At 41.2% G+C, this 18,700-nt stretch overlaps 1 protein-coding gene and 1 long non-coding RNA gene across 4 annotated transcripts; one reads left to right on the top strand and one right to left on the bottom strand.

Moving 5' to 3' along the window:
• Positions 1 to 2,236: 2,236 nt before the first annotated feature.
• LOC121083386 lies at positions 2,237 to 4,585 on the bottom strand. Its single transcript, XR_005826336.1, has 2 exons — positions 4,475 to 4,585; positions 2,237 to 3,912 (listed from the first exon to the last, which is right to left on the bottom strand). It is a non-coding gene; the product is annotated as an uncharacterized LOC121083386 (long non-coding RNA).
• On the top strand, positions 4,316 to 18,264 carry THAP12 (THAP domain containing 12). Of its 3 annotated transcripts, XM_040583753.1 has the most exons (7): positions 4,398 to 4,509; positions 9,092 to 9,294; positions 9,794 to 9,902; positions 11,596 to 11,716; positions 13,251 to 13,358; positions 14,366 to 14,402; positions 14,693 to 18,264. In XM_040583753.1, the coding sequence occupies exons 4-7, from the start codon at positions 11,702 to 11,704 to the stop codon at positions 16,612 to 16,614; spliced, it is 2,082 nt and encodes a 693-aa protein (XP_040439687.1). In that variant the 5' UTR covers positions 4,398 to 4,509; positions 9,092 to 9,294; positions 9,794 to 9,902; positions 11,596 to 11,701; the 3' UTR covers positions 16,615 to 18,264. The 3 variants fall into 3 exon arrangements, with proteins under 3 accessions (XP_040439685.1, XP_040439687.1, XP_040439686.1); XM_040583752.1 differs by lacking the exon at positions 9,794 to 9,902; XM_040583751.1 differs by lacking the exons at positions 9,092 to 9,294; positions 9,794 to 9,902 and having other exon boundaries at positions 4,316 to 4,509.
• Positions 18,265 to 18,700: the final 436 nt, after the last annotated feature.

Below are 18,700 nucleotides of genomic sequence, written 5' to 3'. Positions count from 1 at the left end.
GTCTAAGCACTGAGGCAAAAACTTTATTATATAACCTCAGATAATGAAAACAACATTCATTGTGTCATCCTACAGCATATCAAAGAGCAAATTAAAGTTAGCATCCTCTACAATCTAGGGAGGCAGATGCAAACCTCCATCCTCCTTGTGGTGTGCTGTATTGGTGAAGAACATACAGACTTGTGGGGAAGAAAGCAAAGCCACTTCTCAGAGCAGAAAGCCTGGGATCACAGCGCAGTATTAAAGTTACCACTCCCACTGCACAACTTGTGTCCTTATCTATGGTCACATATGTGCTCTACAAACCATTGGTAATTCAAGCATAATTCTGCAATGCAAAGAACATACCCCAGCTTAGCACTTAGAAGAATTTGGCTAGGACCTAATTTGCATTGCATTTTAGGGGAGTTCACATGTTCTTTCTCCAGTTGCACTTTTAACCGATCAACAGACTGTGGATTGCTTTGAAGTTCAACTCATCGGTGAATGACTTGCTCCTGATTTTGACTAAAGATTTTTACAAGGTTAGATATGCTGTAAACACTGGGGAAGCAAGCAAACCTATCAACTTTAAAGGATGTATTCAGTCACTGCGGAGACTGGACAACAACGGCAGCTCCACAGACAACAGGACAGTTAATGATCACAATTACCTAATGGCCAATGAAACTAGGCAGTCACTTATCTGGACAATCCAGGACCTTGTTTTTTCCTAGCAATACAATCATCTGGAAACTCTTTATGCCCAACAGTTTTTGAAGGATCCCATCCATTTGCTGTGCCCTGAATTCAATAAATTATATTGATCCCAGAACACCTTGCAAATAAAAGTTCACTTAAACATACAGCGTTGTTGCAGGGTGAAAACAGCAATGGAAAAGGAAAGGAAGCTGGTGCTGAGTTTGCAAACCAGAAAGAGTAACATTTTTGTCACTGCACACCCTTTGCTGAAACTTTGGGGTCGGCTCATGTACTTTTTAAGAGGTTGGCGTTTAACACTGGCAGTTAGCAAGGCTTGCAGAAACAAATAAAAGTCAACCTGTAATTCCTGCAAAAGGAGCAAATAGGGAAAATAAATGATGGCTCACATTTTCTCACTTTAACTCCTTCATGGTGATACAAAGGTCTTTCCTTTAGCATGTGCCACTCACAGAGCAGCACGGTAGGCTGTGATCATCTGCGTGGGCTGGCTGAACACTTCAGAAACTCCAGCAGCTCAGGTGGAAGCAGGTGGAAGCGAGGACTGGACTCAGAGCAGTTGCCTGTAATTTAGAAGGCTGCTTTCCTATGCAGGGAGAGAATCTTTAAGCCGGAATACAGACAGCTGTGAGTAAAGACAGAGTGGGCGAGTAGGCAAGAATACAGCCAGCCTGTGCATAGAATCATGCGATTTGGGTAGACCCCCAACACCACACCCTTGCATGAAAGCCCAGTCCTGCGAAGCCAACAGCCCTCTGGATTTCCTTACATTGAAGACCTGACACAAAACCTGTGAAAATCATCATTCTTTGAATTGGAATTAACAGAAATCCATCAGAGAAAACACTAACAGGAAATGGGTCTTATAACCTTTGAGTATCATCCTAGACATTGCCAACTCTCATTTGCAAAAAGCTAACCATGAGGGAGCCAGCATGCTGGATTGCTCCAACTTAGGGTTAGAGTTCAAATCGCATACTGCTCACCAGTATCACGTGCCCAGCACACACTCAGGCAGTGTCAAGAGGGCTGCAGTCATACAGTGTACAAGACTTATTCCCCCACCTTTGCCTCCCAGTTCTCCAGAACTGCAGGCAAACCCTGGACAGAACCATCTTGTTTTTCATTCTGTTGTTGTGAATTTCAGCACGCCTGGATACAGATCTACAAAAATACATCTACGGGAGTAACCTGATGTCCATGTAGTTCTTCAACAGGTTATCCCAGCAACAATGGGGCTGTATGACTTGCAAGGTAACATAATAGTAGTAAGAGTCATGAAAGCATTTCAGACTTCAAATATTCCCTTGCCAATAAACTTTTAATAGCAGGAAACCTGAAGGAGTACACAATTGTACTTAACATGGTACAATCGGAAAATAAAGGCATCCTGACTTTCAGCCTGGGAAAGAGACATGCAGTTGATTTCCAGAAGTACATTACAAGGTTACTTTACAACTATTATGTGATAGAGCATCCTGGATTTAAGATACAGCTGACTTAATGACACAGCAGGGAAAAAAAAGCTATTAAAAAATCCACACAAACACAAAATTCCTTTAATAGTTTATCCAGAGAATACAGATGTACAACAGTACTAATACAGTATATAATGTCCATTCAATGTCAACAGACAGACACACTTAGAAATACACCGTGAACAATACTTCAATGATCTGGAGGATCACTTAACACACAAAATCACCAGGAAAGAAATTATACATGTACACTACAAAAGCTACTCTGCCAGAAAAATCAAAGGGTTTGGTGATTTCCTGTACTCAACAACAAAAGCTAATTTTGGAATTTTCCAACTAAGTAGTAAACTAATTTTCTTTTAAAATAATGGGCTACTGGTAACATTGTTAGGTTTTGAAAATAATCACATTCATTTTCTTTCCATTATATGGGGATCACTTAAAAATTAGTCTCCCCATAGAAAACATCACCCTGCAGAATTTAGTAAGTTAACTTTCTGGACAAGCCATTGCATTCAGCTCATTAGGAAAGCTCATACGTAACTACATACACATTTGAAGGTAACAGCCATAACATCCTTGTATAATGATTGAAATTATGCATACCAATAGATGCTTCTGTCAGAACTAGCAGTTCAGAAATACGTGCCATGGTTAATTTCTTTTTAATATTGCCACTGTAACATTCTTGGCTGACTGTTCAGAACCCTAAGAAGGAGTTTCAGTATGCACACATTTTTATTTGGTGAATCAATCTGGAGGAGAAAAGGCCCTTCAGTCTTGAGCAAAAGACAATTTTCTTACTATTTCATGCTGAAGTATTTTTTGCCTAGTGAAACCTGTTTTAAGTGTTTTAAAATTCACACTAACATTATGCAATATGCTCCTAAGCTATTACTGCGATTGAACATAATCCTGCTCTGTGTTCCCTTGTGTCAGCATGAACATTTATGCAATCCGCATAGCAAATCAGATGGCAGTTACCTGAATTAAATCTAACCTAAAGCTAAATGACCCTATTTAAAAAAAGTTTCCTGATCTGATCAACGCCTGTATACAGTTCACTGTAGAAGAACATTGGTGATCACCCAGTGAAGTGAAAGCAGTCAGGTTCAGCTAAGCTTACATTTAGCACTGCTGTAAACAACTACTCAAAACTACTTAAAAGGAATGCCAGAGTTAGAATTCTAGCAAAGAAATACCACCAAATAAATCGAAGTTATTGCAATTAGTCCACTGACACATGCCTCGAGTCTGAAGGGCACTTGACGGCAAGGCTTCCTCATGTAAAAGACAGAATTTGTCCAACTCATACCAAACAAAAAAGGATCAAAGTTTCAAAGTTAGCCAAAAGGAATCGAGTACTTTTTGTTTGTTTGTTTTTTCCTTTATGTGCTTTTTTGAAAAGACACAGACTTTGGCTAATATGGTTGAATTACGCTTCCTAAAGCCCAACCTGAAACAATTACCATTTGCCATCAGAATTTATACGTTTCACAGCTACTGTATCTACTCCCTCAAACTACTAGCAGGCCACATTTGGTGAATAAATATTTTTCTTCTTCCAGCTATCCAGTTTTATTTTTCCTGTTCCTTTTTTCTAAGCTTTTGTTTCATTTTTAGCCATGACAGGCCTGACAAAGCCCTCACACTCGGTACACTCCCTGTTTGACTTCTACTTAAAACGGAAGTGGCTCCTGTCATTATCCATCCGGGCCATAAGGCAAACTTCTTCCTATAAAGCAAAACAGAAGGAAACACACAAGAGAAGAAGATTATGATTCCGCAGTAGACCCCAATTCCGTTTCTAAGGTACACACACCCGACGAAGCGAACACCTACAAACCGCTCTCCGCCCCGGAGCGCCCAGCCCCCCGCGCATGCGCGGCACCGCCGGCGGCCGCTCCCCCCCCCCCCCCCCCCCACGCGCAGGCTCGGTGTCGGCCCGCGCGCACGCTGGGCGGGGCGGTGGCGCGCCCGGGACGCACGCGCAGCACTTATCCGGGCCCCGCCGGCACGGCGCGACGCATTGTGGGAAGGAGGCGGCTCTTGTCCCGGCGGAGGGTGGCGGTGAATCCTCCCGGCCGCTCACAGCAGTGTAGAGCCGCTTCCCCCCCCCCCCCCCTCCCTCCCCCCTCCCCCCCCGTCCTCCTCCTCCTCCTCCTCCTCCTCCACCCCACATACAACCCCCCCTCCCTCCGGCCCGCGCATTTAAAGGGGCAGCGGCGCCAATCCGGGGGACCATGCCGAACTTCTGTGCGGCCCCCAACTGCACCCGCAAGAGCACCCAGTCCGACCTGGCCTTCTTCCGCTTCCCCCGGGACCCGGTCAGGTGAGACCCCAGCCGGGCACTGCCGGCGCCGCCTCAGGAAGGCAGCCCGCGCCGCAAGATTGGCGGCTGGGGGGTGGGGTGTGGAGGCGCTCGCCTCTTCCCCTCCGGCCCCGCCGGTCCGCAGCCCTCCGCTCCGTCTGAGGAGGCGTCTCCATCCCTCTCCCTTCCCCCCCGCGCCCCCTTGCCGCGCCTGCTCACCTAGCGAGGGTGCGGCGGCGGCGGGGCGCGGGGGGGCCGCAGCCGTCCGGAGCTGCCGGCTCTCCTGGCGGAGGCCGCGCGCGCTGTGGCGCCGGGGGGGGGGCGGGGCTCCGCGGGACCCTCCGGCCTGCGGCGGGGAGGCGGGCGAGCAGCTGCGCATGCGCTGGCGCTGCCGCCGCTGTCCCCGGGGGCGCGGGGGAGTGGCGGTGGCAGGCGGCGGTGCCGCTGCGGGGGGCCGGGGGGACGCTGAAGGGCTGCCTAGTGATGTTGGGGGGGGGGGGGGGGGGGGGATGAGGGGCTGTCTGGTTTGCGGGGGGCGCGGGCTGAGGTGTGAGGGGCTGCCTGCCTGGCTGTCAGGAGAGTGGCAGCTGCCTGGGTGTTCGGGGGGGCTGAGGCTGTGAGGGGCTGCCTGGCCCTGAGGGGAGGTGGGGGGTGCTGAATATGTGAGGAGCTGCCTGGCTGTGAGGGGAAGGGGGGGCTGTGGAGGGTGGGTGGTGCTGAGGGGCTGTCTGGCTGGGAGGGGGGCTGAGGTGTGAGGGGCTGCCTGGCCGTGACAGGAGTTGGGGGGGCTGAGATGTGAGAGGCTGCCTGGTTATGAGGAGAGTGGGGGCTCTGTGAGTGAGGAGACTGACTCCTGTTCTTACCTCTACTGTCAGGAGTGGTTTCAAAGAATGTTTATCAATATGGTGGTAGGTGCTTTATATGTATAAATATAAATAAATATATATACAAAAACGGGTGTGAGGGGCTGCCTGGCCATAAGGGGAGTGGGGAGTGCTGGGCACGTGAGGAGCTGCCTGGCTGTGAGGGGAGTGGGGGGGGCTGAGGGTGTGAAGGCTGCCTGGCTGGGGGATGCGGGCTGAAGTGTGATGGAGTGCCTGGCTGTGGGGGCCTGCCTGGCTGGGGGTGTGTGTGTGAGGCTGCACATCTGCTAGGAGTGTGCGGCAGAGATGGGGTGTGTGGCTGTTAGAAGCTGCGGGAGCAATGGGATGAGCCAGGGGAGCCCACGCATTGTGGGTGGCCAGCGCAGGGCCAGGACTGGCTCAGGTGGTGGAAGTCCGTCAGTCCTCCTGTGTGTACTGAGGTGATGTGGTGCTGGACAGCGAGGTGCGCAATGTGACAAATAGGACACCAGTGTGACAGGCAGCTGTCACAGGATTGCAAGGGTGGTGGTTGGTGGCAAAGCATAAGCAACAGCAAAAGTGTCAGGATTTCAAGTTCCCAGCAGATGAAAAGGAGTGGCGCACTGGTAAAGCGAGAAGTGTGTGAGTGAGAAGACATGGAAAATACCATGAAAAATAAAACATGCATTTAGACATGGAAACCCCCATGTACAACCTCACATTTAAATCTAGATAATATTCTTAAAATCGTTTGACTTAACTTGCTCCTTACAATTTTGGAAGGTGCATAGGCACTAGAGCAATACCAGTTATCTCCTAACAGTAGGTAATTAAGGCTGAAATTTTTGATGATTTATACTTGACATCTACTTGCTTCCTTCCTTGAAGCTACTTGACCTGATTTTTGGAAAATTTCAAAACACTTGGGAATTGTGGGTACGTAATTTCTTCTTAGAAAACAGTCCCCTGTAAGTGATTTCAGACTAAGATACAAAAAGCTCCTATAGGTAGTAGCTGCTGCTTAAAGCTGTGTTTTCAGATGTCATCAGGCTCTCCTGAGTGAATTCAATGCTAGGGTAACCAGTCCTCTTTCCTGATGCCCATACATGTGAGGTTTTGTAGTACAACCAGTATTACATACGTTTATGGCTTTAATGAAGAGTAAAATGGAAATAGTTGATTACCTTGTCTTAACCTTTCATTTGTATGATTTCACCTAGTGTTGTCACTTTCCACCCTGTCCTGTGAGAGCCACAGACTCTTAAACAGCCCAAGGGATGACTGCAGTTTGTGCGGAATTGAAGAGATTTGGTGCTGTCTGGATTTCAGTCTTAATTTGTAAGGAGTCTGTGCTGTGAAATCTGGATCATGTCAGATTAGGCAAAATTGGTCAGTATGCGACAGTGTGTGTGAAGAAAATGCCCCGTTCAGTTCGTAATTTTTCTGTGGAAAGACATTTTAAATGAATGTCTTCTGTGGTAGTAATACATAGATACATTAAAAAGTGTGCAGTTAATTAAGCAATGCACTTATTCTAAAGATGATTTCTAAAAAACACACACACCAGTATTTCAAAATTAGAATACTACTACTTTTAACATTTATGGAAGTTTAGAAATAAAATACCTTTTCAAAAAAAAAGAATGCTTGCCAGCTACAGGGAGTTGGAATCGTACAGATTTATGGATATTTCTTTTGCAGACATTGAACTGGATCACAGACGTGTTTTTAGGAACCATGTACTGGCTCACATTTCTACAGTGTGTGAGTAAGCATGCTTTCTCATGCTTTCTGAGTGCACGTCTACTTCATAATCCCCTTGAAGTAGTTCATGCTAATACGATTAATGTTCCTGTAACAGAATAGTAGAAAATAGAGTTAAAAATTACCCTGAAGGATCATCTAGACCTTTGCACTGTCTAAAGGAAGGATAAGCTATACCTAAACTGTTTCTGGTGTCTTTGTTGTGCTCTTAAAAACATGCAGTGACAAAGATAACACTCTTGAAGTTCTCAACAGGTTCCCTGCCCATCCCCCCCGCCCCCAATATCTTAACACCTTTCTCATTTAAACCTATGTTAAAATGTCCAGAGCAGATTATATAGTATAAATCCATGCAACCTTCTGGCTTTGTAGACCGGAGCATGTTAGTGGTTTATTCTCGGGTTTGAACTACAGCAGTCATCTGCAGTTGTCAGTGACAATGTGTTGCTTGTACTGCTTGCTGTCATAGAAACCTCTTACCGTTATAGGTCAAACTGGTCTAGCAAGCAAAGTACTTTATGCCAGAAATGTGTTGTCTGCACTTGGCAGCTTACAGTGAAAAAGTTGACACTAATGACATTAGAATGCATCTTTAAAAATAAATTTTAATCAAGAAAAAAATAAAAATAATTGAGAAATACAGCCATTGTGTTTCTTTCCTACCTTACTGCTTTCAGTTTTTCCTCAATAACTGAATAATTGCCTTTACAACTTTCCCATTTCAGTGCTCAGCAGTTCCAGTAAGGTATTCCAAGTCAGATCTTCAGAGTATTTGCAGTTCTGTGAGAGCTAACCAGTTATTTAGGACTATCATCTTTTATTGCTACTACCTCAGAAAACTAGAAGGGGTGCACAGATAAGGCTTTGAAAAAGAACCAGCTGCATTTAATGAATGGTACATAGTCTTTTCATATCAAACATGAATGTAAATAGACCTCAATAAGGATGTGTATTTTATAGTTTTATACAGTCTGGGCAGTGATCACAACAATAAGTTCTGTCTGTTTAACCCTCACCTGTGTTTCTGACTGTCACGGTGGTTTTAGTGAAGGTGAGGTGTGAGTATTTAGAACAAAATACTTCGAGAGGTGCTCTTCTGTTGCAGTTGACTACTACTGAGGTAACATAAATGAGTTACACTCTATCCGCACCTCACTAAAATGCCATTTGAGCTTCCATGAGATGTCAGCAGATCTCTGAAAATGTAAAGTTTGTGACTGAAAAAAACCTTAAAAGCTAATGAGCAATACCTAAGCAGTGGTGTAATATATTGGATTGAGATGGCTTTTAATTTGTGCCAGATGCTTTGCAGCTAAAGCATCTGTGCAACAGTGTACGGTCTGCGTTAGCTGAATACCAAAAAACTGGACAAAATCTTATACATAATTTTATTCTAAAATCTTTTGAATTGTTGCTTGGGAGATACTTTGCAGAGCTATGCTGGCTGATTTCAGGGGACTGATCTCCTTTTTCTTTGTTTTTGTTCCTCGGAAAGTCAAACTTACTTGGAGCCAAACTCATAGCAAGACTGAAGGGCCAAATTCAGACTCAGATGGAGTTTGTGTGTTTGAGTTCAGCTGCATAACCTCTACCATCTCCCTCTAGTCCTGTAGCTACTTGAGAGGATGTCAATGCTCCAGCTTTCCTAGATGTGTAGAGCTCTGGTTACTGATCTGCTGCACCAGTGGGGTGTGAGGACTTGGTGCCTCTGTGTGAGCCGGATCTGCAAACTGGGGCACTACATGCTGAGGGCTTCTTTTGAATCATGTACTCAGTGTTGACTTCGGCCCAAGAGGCCATGGCCGTAGCCAGTTCTGTATAATGGTAGAAGCTGGTAACGGAAAGGAGGATTGGGTGGTTAATCTAATCTTTGTGAGACTCATTTCCTGAGTAAGCCCCCTCTGAAGAGCTGATGGTATCTTTTGCCATTGCTCATTAGTTTGATTCTGGTCCCTAGCTGTTACTGGTATCTACTTAACTTGTTCTCTGGTTGGCAGCAACACTGGAGGTGAAGGGATTCAGGCTGATTTTTGGCTGTCCTTGACAGCTCTGTGCCAGTTCTAGATGTGCCATCGCTGCCACCGATTTGTCTCTGTGTGGTTGCCAGGAGGTGATTCAAAGGAGTTACCGTAATGTGAGGAGCTCTGACTTTGCTCCCTGGCAGTCTTCCTCAGCTTCACTGGGTCAATGAGAGAGGCAGGTAAGAACACCAGGGCTGGGCTCTTTGCTGCATACCCCTTTGGACTGAAGCCCTCCCCGCTAGCTATAGGGGAGGCTTGTCAGCCTTTGTGACAGCCTGATGTGATAGTGTTTATGAGTTACCTAATAATCGGCACCCACTCAGAAAGTATGAGAGCCAGATCCAATCTAATTTACATGCTAAAGGACTGTGTTTATACAGTTTGGTTTAGCGAAGAACGCTCTCCTGTTCTCTTACTGGGGTGATCGTGCTGTCCAGGCAAGAGCACCAGATCTGCAGTCCTACAAAAAAAAAAAATTAAACCATTTTTTTTCTTATTTTAAGTCATATTAAGAATACTACGTGTGGATCTCCAAGAGCAATATTAGAAATTATTCCTGTTTTATGGCACTTGCTGCCACTGTTATTTTGGTACTTTGCATGAACTAAAAGTTAAGGTACACAAACCGTTTACACAGCAGAGATCAGAATTCAGGGTTCCCCCCTTTCGTCATCGCAGGTGCCTGTTACTGCGCTCAGTTAAAGTAGATGATGGTGAATCCATTCAGAGCTGTGGATTTCCTCATTGAGGCTGCCCACCAAAACATCTGAGGGGACAGCCCTCCTTCGTAAGTTGTTGAATAAAGTATTTTGCTCCCTCCTTGCCCCTGTGAGCAGTAATTTACATGTTTGTAGTCAAAAATAATTTTAAAATATTTTTGTATTTTAATGCAGTAACAACTTCTAGCTGTTTCTTGGGTCAGGACCCATCTTCTTTTTAATTTAGGAGTGAAAAAGGCTGTTTAGAGCCTTTTGTTTTTAATCAGGCAGAGTAGCTTTTTCACTTTCATCAATTTCAGCAGGATTGCATTGTGGATCTCACCCACTTTGCTGTACTGAAATAATAGACTCTTCATGTAACTTCTCTGTGTAGGTTCCTGGAACTTTGTGATCATTACCAACATGTACCAATTTTAAAAAGGCAAACAACGCAACACTTTTAAGTATGAGCCAGTGTTGAAAAGTATGTAGCACAGTGACGGATTTCAAAGTAGAGTCACAGACTGTAATGAAAGTTCCTTTCCTTTTTGCTGTAGAATTATTTTGGTATTACTGTCATTCTTTACAATGTAGTTTTCTCGGGCATTCTTGAGTTTGGGTAAGGATTTACCCTAGGAGGAATGGGAGCTTGTGTAAGCACTGTGTACAGTTAGAATAATGAACAAATCCTCAGTGGAGTTCATGTGAAGGTTTTTAGTCTTCCGTATTGTATGTTTTCAACTTTGTTTACTTGTGTGCCATTGTAAATTGGTGGCTCTGTGATGCCACAGGGTGCAAGCAAGTGCATTAAAATAATGCTGCTGCAGAGGATTATTTTTGCAGGAAGGAGATTACTTCCCCGTCCCCAGATTTTTAAATACAGGGATATCAATAGGTGCTGGAGTCTTGTTAATTCATATATATGTATTTTTACAGCACAAATGAAATGGCATGTGAGTTTTACTGGAGTAGCTCTGCAGCATCTGTCTCTGCATGTTGTTGCTCAGAAATCTGTAGCAAGAAAGCGATTGCATAGACCCCTTTGAGGGAAATACAAGCTAACTAATGCATTTACATCAATTACTGCAAGTGGTTTGCTCACCAGAGGAAATGATATCTTGTGTATTTAAGAGAAGCAGTATTAGAAGGGGAAATGTTTCCTTAGCTTTGTGTTATATCTCAGAAAACTAATATAAAGCAGAAGTAGATGTTGTAAAAATACGCATCTTAACAATAACTTAGTTCAGGCATGTTGAGCACTGTCATTAGAATGATTGCTTTTTTAATTGTTATTATGGCACTTCTCAAAAATCTACTCAAAACTCCCCAATGACCACAATAAATAAGAAAAATGCTGTGTTTTGGAGGGAGGCAGAGAAGACAGCTATTTTAATAGCTGCCTTCAAAAACTTTATATGACTTTAGTCTACAAACGCATCTCTTTGTTAAGTTTTCTTTTTAAGATTAAATTCGTGAGAATTAAGTGGTCAGGTTTCATGAGCAACTGCGTTACAATCTGTTGTGTGTGTGAGAAAAAGCAAGAATATATAAATTAAGGGAAAAGAATCCTGAATTTGCTGGGGTGGTGCTAAGTGGTGAGCAAAGGGAGGAAAACAGATTTATAAAAAGATTTGATGGTATGTAACAACAGAAGGTGTACAGAACTTTCCTCAGCCTCACATAAAAGGCAGGGCTCACTGCGATCCAGTTTTGAGTACGGGTTGAAATTGTAGGGGGTTTTGTTTTAACTTAAAATTAGCTAATTCTTTTGCTTACATGCAGATGTCAAAGATGGGTAGAGAACTGTCGAAGGGCAGATTTAGAAGATAAAACTCCAGATCAACTCAACAAGCATTACAGATTGTGTGCTAAACATTTTGAGACTTCTATGATATGTAGAAGTGTAAGTAAAACCAAGCATTTATCGCATCTTGCAAAGTTTGACTAATGCTTTTCATCAGAATGCTGCATTTTAATCTTTGATCTTCTAGGTAACTTATCCCTGGGAAAATTAATCTCTTAGTCTTAATTGAGATCATTGTCATGGTCCAGGGCACCACGCAGGCTCGCAGATGTTGGCACAAAGGCTGAGGTGGAAACGAGCAGTCAGGGAAGAGAAGAGCAGAACTGCTGCTGCTGGTTTAACATGTTTCTGGAGCACTAATCTTCACTGCAGTTCTCCTCATGCTAAGCAATGCTCATTTTGTTTATTGTCACTAGATGTTACAACACTGTATAAATTTATTTGGTATAAGTGTGTAAGCTTACACACTTATAATTGCTTAAAATCATTAATGTGCTGTTACAGAAGTGTGTACATGGTGTGATCAGGTTAAATTACACTGTTGTGACCAAGAGATTTAAACGTGCATCTGTCAAGCTTTTGGTTCCTGTTGCGTTTCATCCAGCTAAAATCATGGCAGTGTTTTCTGTTAATGAAATAATGGCTTTCAATTCTTTTTGTTAACAAGATAATGTTGATTTTAAGAGCTTATGTAAGAGTAGGAAACAGTGGACCTGGGGCTTTGTATCAAGTTTGAATTTCACTCTGATATATAGGTAAAATCCGTCCTTTAGTTAAGAAGGATAATTAAACTATGCAGGTCAGACTGTGAGGTCCTGGTCATATTACATGTGACAAGGTCTCTCATTAGCTCGCATCTCAGAAACAAACAAATGAATATTGGAGGTAATTCTGAATATGAAAAGAAGCTTTATGAGTCTTGGTTTGTGTGAAACTTATTTCAATCTAATGACAGGTATAAATATCGTACTTACTGGAAATTAGTCAATTTAGACAACATAAGTTTACAGTATATCCAAATACAAGTGTTTTACTTAGTATTTAACTGCTAGAAACGTTTACATGACATCTAGAAGTCTTTTCCTTTTTGTGCTCTTTTGACAGATAAATTTTTCTTTAATATGACCTTTTACAGTAGTGTTTTGTCGAATTTATAAGTCTACATAAAGAAGCCAGTTGAACACTTTCACAATGAAAATGTTTATGTGATTGTTTATAGAATTGTGAAATAAGTGATAAAAAACAAAGCACAATAGTAACAAAGCGTTTCCTTTTTGATACGTAAATGTCCTCTATCCTAAATGTATGTTTGGTTTTTTTTTATCATAATATTTCAGTAAATTAAAATTATTGCATCTGGGGTCCTTGATGTGAAGATAAAAGGGAGGAAATTATCTGTGGTTTGGGTTGGGGTTTTCTTTAGTACCTCTCCTCACTTTCAGTGGTCTCTTGATATCCCTGATATGTGAATTGCATAGCATAGCTTTCTGTTCTTCAAACATCAGAAAGTAAAAATACTTTTTTCTTTTTTTTTTTAAAAAAGCATGGCATCTGAAATTTTTGGGTTTTTTTGTGCACACGCAGTGAGAATTCCCCAAAGAAATACCTCATCTAGGTGTCTGTCTTCTTACAGAGCCCTTACAGGACAGTTTTACGGGATAATGCCGTGCCAACTATATTTGATCTTACAAGTCACCTGAACAATCCCCACAGCAGACACAGGAAAAGGATAAAAGAGCTCGTAAGTTTTTAATGAAAGATATTTTTTAATATTAAAACAATAAAGGCAAGTAAGTTCATGTGAAACTTTTATGCAAAAATGTCAAGTAACAGTACTAAGCACTTGAGTGTTTGTATTTTCTGTACTGCCTATTCTAGTATCTTTTTGTGGATTATAAGTTAAATGCCCAAATACTATACTGATGTAAATTCTGTCTGCTAAGGAAGGTTTGATGAAATAATCTGGAAAACGAAATGTGTTGGTCCAGAACTGATTCTGTCTTCCAAAGAAAGTGCATAACTTCCTTTTGCTTGTTATTACAGCACTAACTGAATACAACTTATGCACGGTACCCTGAAATTCATGCTACAAATTGATTGTGATCTTCAGTTCATCCATTTAACTTTTGAAATCTGCACCAATTCAGACATGTATTTTAGCTTACTGTTCTGGAAAGATAATCTATGTATAAAAGCAAGATCAAGAAGTGTTTTTTGTGGAATTGTGTCTTATTGATACCTCTTTTGTGTGATTTATAACCACAGAGACCTAGAGACACTTTTTCTATAAGTAAGCTGACAATTAAGAGGAATTCAACTCCTAAACTCTGCTTGTATGTTGGAAGATTACAGCCAATTTTTAAACTTCTTCGTGAGTTCAAGTGTTTATTGAGTGAAAATAAGTTAAAGATGTTTCTGTCTACTGACAGCGCATGCTCATACTGAAACAGAATACTTGAATGGAATCTCTTTACTAATAATTATTGCAAACACCTTATATAAGTATGGGAGTCTTAGAAGTAGTAGCAGGTGATTGTCATTTAGTTAGTAGATACGTGCTGTGATAGCAATAAACTACCTGAAGAAACCTCCTTCTCTTGCACTTTCTAGCGCTTACTGGTAAATATTAATGCCCTTAAAATGGTCTCATTTGCAGAATTTGTATCTGGTCTTGATGTGTTCTAATATTTGAAGGACATGTGCTAGACATCATCAATACAATTTTGTTTTGTTTTGTTTTTTTGTAAGAGTGAAGATGAAATAAGAACACTGAAGCAACAAAAGAGTAAGTGAGCAAAATAACTGGGTTCATAAAAAATTTGTTTACTAAGGCTGACAAGGTAATGCAGGACACATAACTAAGTTCCTACATATATCAGGAGGATAATTGAGTTCCTGTTTGATTCAAACAGGCAGTCTAAACTCTTTGTGAAATACTCATTCACTTATAAACTGGAAACATTCTTCTCTGGGCTCCGGCAACTTAAAAAGTAATGGGGGTAGTAAGGGAAAGCAAATCTTATGGGGTTTTTTGTTCATGTTATTTTGACACTTACAGTATTTTACTTTTTGCAGTTGATGAAGCTTTTGAACGGGAACAGGCAACTCAAGAATTGAACGAAAGCAATGAACAAAATACTGTCTCAGAAGAAGGAGGGGAAGAACAAGAGGAAGAAGCTGGCCCCTTGACATTGGAAGAAAGAGAAAACAAAGATTACCTTAAGTCTTTGTTTGAAATTTTGATCCTAATGGGCAAACAAAATATTCCTTTGGATGGCCATAATGTTGACGAGCTGCCAGAAGGTATCTTTACTTCAGATAACTTTCAGGCTCTACTGGAATATAGAATAAATGCTGGAGACGAAGTTCTGAGGAAACGATTTGAGATGACTGCAGTCAATCTTGAGTACTGTTCAAAAACTCAGCAGAAACAAATGCTTGAGATCTGTGAAAGCTGTGTTAGAGAAGAGACGCTGAGGGAAGTAAGAGACTCACACTTCTTTTCTATTGTCACTGATGAAGTAGTAGACATAGCAGGAGAGGAACATTTGCCAGTGTTGGTGAGATTTGTTGATGACTCTCATAATCTAAGAGAAGAATTCATAGGCTTTTTGCCATATGAGGCTGATCCTGAAATTTTAGCTGTTAAGTTTCACGCAACTATTACTGAAAAGTGGGGTCTAAACATGGAGTACTGTCGAGGTCAAGCCTACATTGTCTCCAGTGGGTTTGCTTCTAAAATGAAAGTTGTGGCTACAAGACTCTTGGAAAAGTATCCACAAGCTGTTTATACGCTGTGTTCCTCGTGTGCCTTAAATGTTTGGCTAGCAAAATCCGTTCCGGTTGTTGGTGTTTCCATTGCATTAGGAACAATTGAAGAAGTTTGCTGTCTGTTTAATCAGTCTCCAGAATTACTAGTAGAACTGGACAACACAATTTCTGTTCTTTTTCAGAACAATGAGGAGAAGGGTAATGAGCTAAAGGAGATCTGCCGTTCTCAGTGGACAGGCAGGCATGATACTTTTGAGGTTTTGGTGGACCTCATACAAGCATTGGTGCTGTGCTTGGATGCAGTAAGCAGTGACTCATCTGTCAGGTGGAACAACTTTATTACCGGTCGAGCATTTGTACTTTCAAGTGCATTGACAGATTTTGACTTCATTGTCACTATCGTAATCCTGAAAAATGTTCTGTCTTTTACAAGAGCATTTGGAAAAAATCTCCAAGGACAAACATCAGATGTGTTTTTTGCAGCTAGCAGCTTAACAGCAGTGTTGCATTCTCTGAATGAAGTGATGGAGAATATTGAAGTTTACCATGAATTTTGGTTTGAGGAAGCAACAAATTTGGCTACAAAACTGGATGTACAAATTAAACTCCCAGGAAAATTTCGCAGGGCACAACAGGGGAACTTAGACTCTGAAGTAACGTCAGAAAACTACTACAAAGAAATCCTTAGTGTCCCCACAGTGGAGCACATTATTCAAGAATTAAAAGATATATTCTCAGAACAACATTTAAAAGCTCTCAAGTGTTTATCGTTAGTGCCCTCAGTCATGGGGCAGCTCAAATTCAATACTTCTGAGGAGCATCATGCGGACATGTACAAAAATGACTTGCCTAATCCAGACACGCTTTCTGCTGAGCTTCATTGTTGGAGAATCAAGTGGAAGCACAGAGGAAAAGATATTGAACTTCCAGCTACTATTTACGAAGCACTTCACTTGCCTGACATAAAGTTTTTCCCTAATGTTTACGCACTGCTGAAAGTCTTGTGCATACTTCCAGTGATGAAGGTAGAAAATGAAAAATACGAAGTGGGAAGAAAGCGCTTAAAGGCATACCTGAAAAACACCTTGACAGAGCAAAGGTCAAGCAACCTAGCTTTGCTGAACATAAACTTTGATATAAAACATGACTTAGATTTAATGGTGGACACCTACATTAAACTCTATCCAGATAAAGTGGAATTTCAAGACGACCTCAAACAACTCTGAAGGAGCAGATGATGCTTAATTTTTTAAGCTCTAACCGATCTGTTGAAACAGCTTTTTCTTAATTGAGTTTCAATGCTGAGGAAAAAAATTGTGAAATTAAAAAAATCATTTCAGTTGTATTTCTATTTTAGGTCTCAAACAGAAGAAGCTGTGGTCAGTGACCCACGTTATGTTTTGTTAGTCTGCATTAAATGTGTTATGCAAACAAAACCAAGCCTGAAAATAAGCCCATGCTCTTGGCAGAGGTGTTTTCTACATCTGATTGACTTAACTAGGTGCTGGTTTATGTTATTGCATCATGGAAAAAGTACATTGTGATTGTAGATCTGATGGGGCAGTTATATATTTGCTCATGAATTAGGATAAGGACACCACCCCCCCACACCACAAGATACTAAAAAAGAGGATAATCCATTTCAGTTCTGTTACTTAGGATTTTATTCTTGAAAACTTTTTGAAAAAGTCTTTGATGTATATTTAAATTGGCATTTTGGAGAGTGGATTCAGCTATTGCACGATCCCCGTGCTGTGGACTGTTCTTGGTGTAAAGTGAATGTTAGTAATATAGAGGTACGTTTACGGTTTCATTGGGAGAGTCAACCTCTTTAATCTCACGATGGCTGTTTACATTCCTTTGTGTGAGACACAATTTTTCTTTTTCTTTAGGCTTTTAACAAGCATGGCAGGAGTATTGAAACTCCTAAAAGACACTAAAAACTTAAAATTTATTTTACAAACATTTAAATCTGTTAGTTCTATCCTGACTGACACAAACCATGCATCTTACTGTCTATTTGTAAACTCATGCAGGAAAGATTAAAACAAGAGTTTGTTGTTTGTCTAGAAGTAAGTTTGAAAATATTGCTGTTTATTTTTGGCAAGAATGAAACATTTTTGTACAGTTTATTGCAATTTAAAATAAAATGTGAATTGCTTTGTACATAGTATTGAATTTCTTAGTAAAGCTGTGCCTGAGAATGTGTGTTCTTTTGTAAGGTACCTTTAAGTTTTGGCAATTTTTTCTCCATTGTTCTTGCAATTCTAGTGAGTGGCATTGTATTAAGACACAGGAAACAAATATTTTGAGATGGCATGAAATACAGTGTTTTTAATTGTGGAAGTTCTGTCTAACTGAAACAGGTGGAAACTGATTAAATTTGAAGTGGTTGAAAAGTTAAGTTTTGCAGCTATCTGATGCATGTCAATTTTATAACATATTTATAGTTGTCTTTTATATACTTCCCAGTTACAGTTGGAAAAGCCCCCAGCAACAGAGAGTTGCATGATTATAGGGACTATGACAAATACAGTTCTTACTGTTTGACCATGTTAAATATTAAGAATAAATTTGGAAAAAAACAACCCAACACTTTACTAAGTAGCCTTGGATATTAAAGTGGCTATGTACATATTGAGAAATGCTTTCAGCAGCATTTATTTACATTGGAGTAATAAAAATTACTCTTAAAAAGTTTTATCTTTTCTTTCCATTGCTATTAGTTATATGCTTTCTGGCATGGTTTCATGTTAATGCAATTGTTGTCTCGATCAGTAAAAAGTGTTTTAGCTAATAGCTTGCTCTGTTCTTCTTAATAGATGAAAATAGCCCAAATCTATGTTAATGCTATTAAAGGCATTTTGTAGTTAGAAGTTATATAGAAAATTGTCCTATTTTTAAAGATCTCAATTGCAATTTTAATAAAATAAATAAATCTTTCCTATCCTGGGAACATCTGTGAATTCCCTTGCTAAATGCAACAAAGCGAGGTGGTCGTGACCTCTGAGCTGGTAAGCCCAACACCAGTAAAGTCAGGTTGGATGAGCCCAGGCTTATAGGGATAATCAGAGAAGGAAAATTGATACCCAGTGCTGTGTAATTGGCCAGCAGAGCTGAAGACTACTTTCTGACTGTGTAAATGAGATCTTTTTGACCAATGTACTGAGGCAAATTGAAGAAGGGAAATGCAGTAAAACACTCCGTTAGCTACTGAAGTGTCTTCCGGAGCTCAGCTGAGACATATCGTTGTGACTAGCGTTGCTAATTAGCTGGCTCCAAGAGCCTTGATTGCTTGTTGTGTTCAGTCAT

Source organism: Falco naumanni, chromosome 2, assembly GCF_017639655.2.
Source record: "Falco naumanni isolate bFalNau1 chromosome 2, bFalNau1.pat, whole genome shotgun sequence".
NCBI classification, from domain to species: domain Eukaryota; kingdom Metazoa; phylum Chordata; class Aves; order Falconiformes; family Falconidae; genus Falco; species Falco naumanni.
Note: the sequence above shows the minus strand (reverse complement) of the source record. Positions and strands in the feature narration are given on the sequence as shown.

Coding starts and splice junctions, on each gene's coding strand:
- THAP12 (XM_040583751.1), top strand. CDS start 4,421: ATGCCGAACTTCTGTGCGGCCCCCAACTGCACCCGCAAGAGCACCCAG. Junction 4,510..11,595: donor TTCCCCCGGGACCCGGTCAG/GTGAGACCCCAG, acceptor GCTTACATGCAG/ATGTCAAAGATGGGTAGAGA. Junction 11,717..13,250: donor CTTCTATGATATGTAGAAGT/GTAAGTAAAACC, acceptor GTCTTCTTACAG/AGCCCTTACAGGACAGTTTT.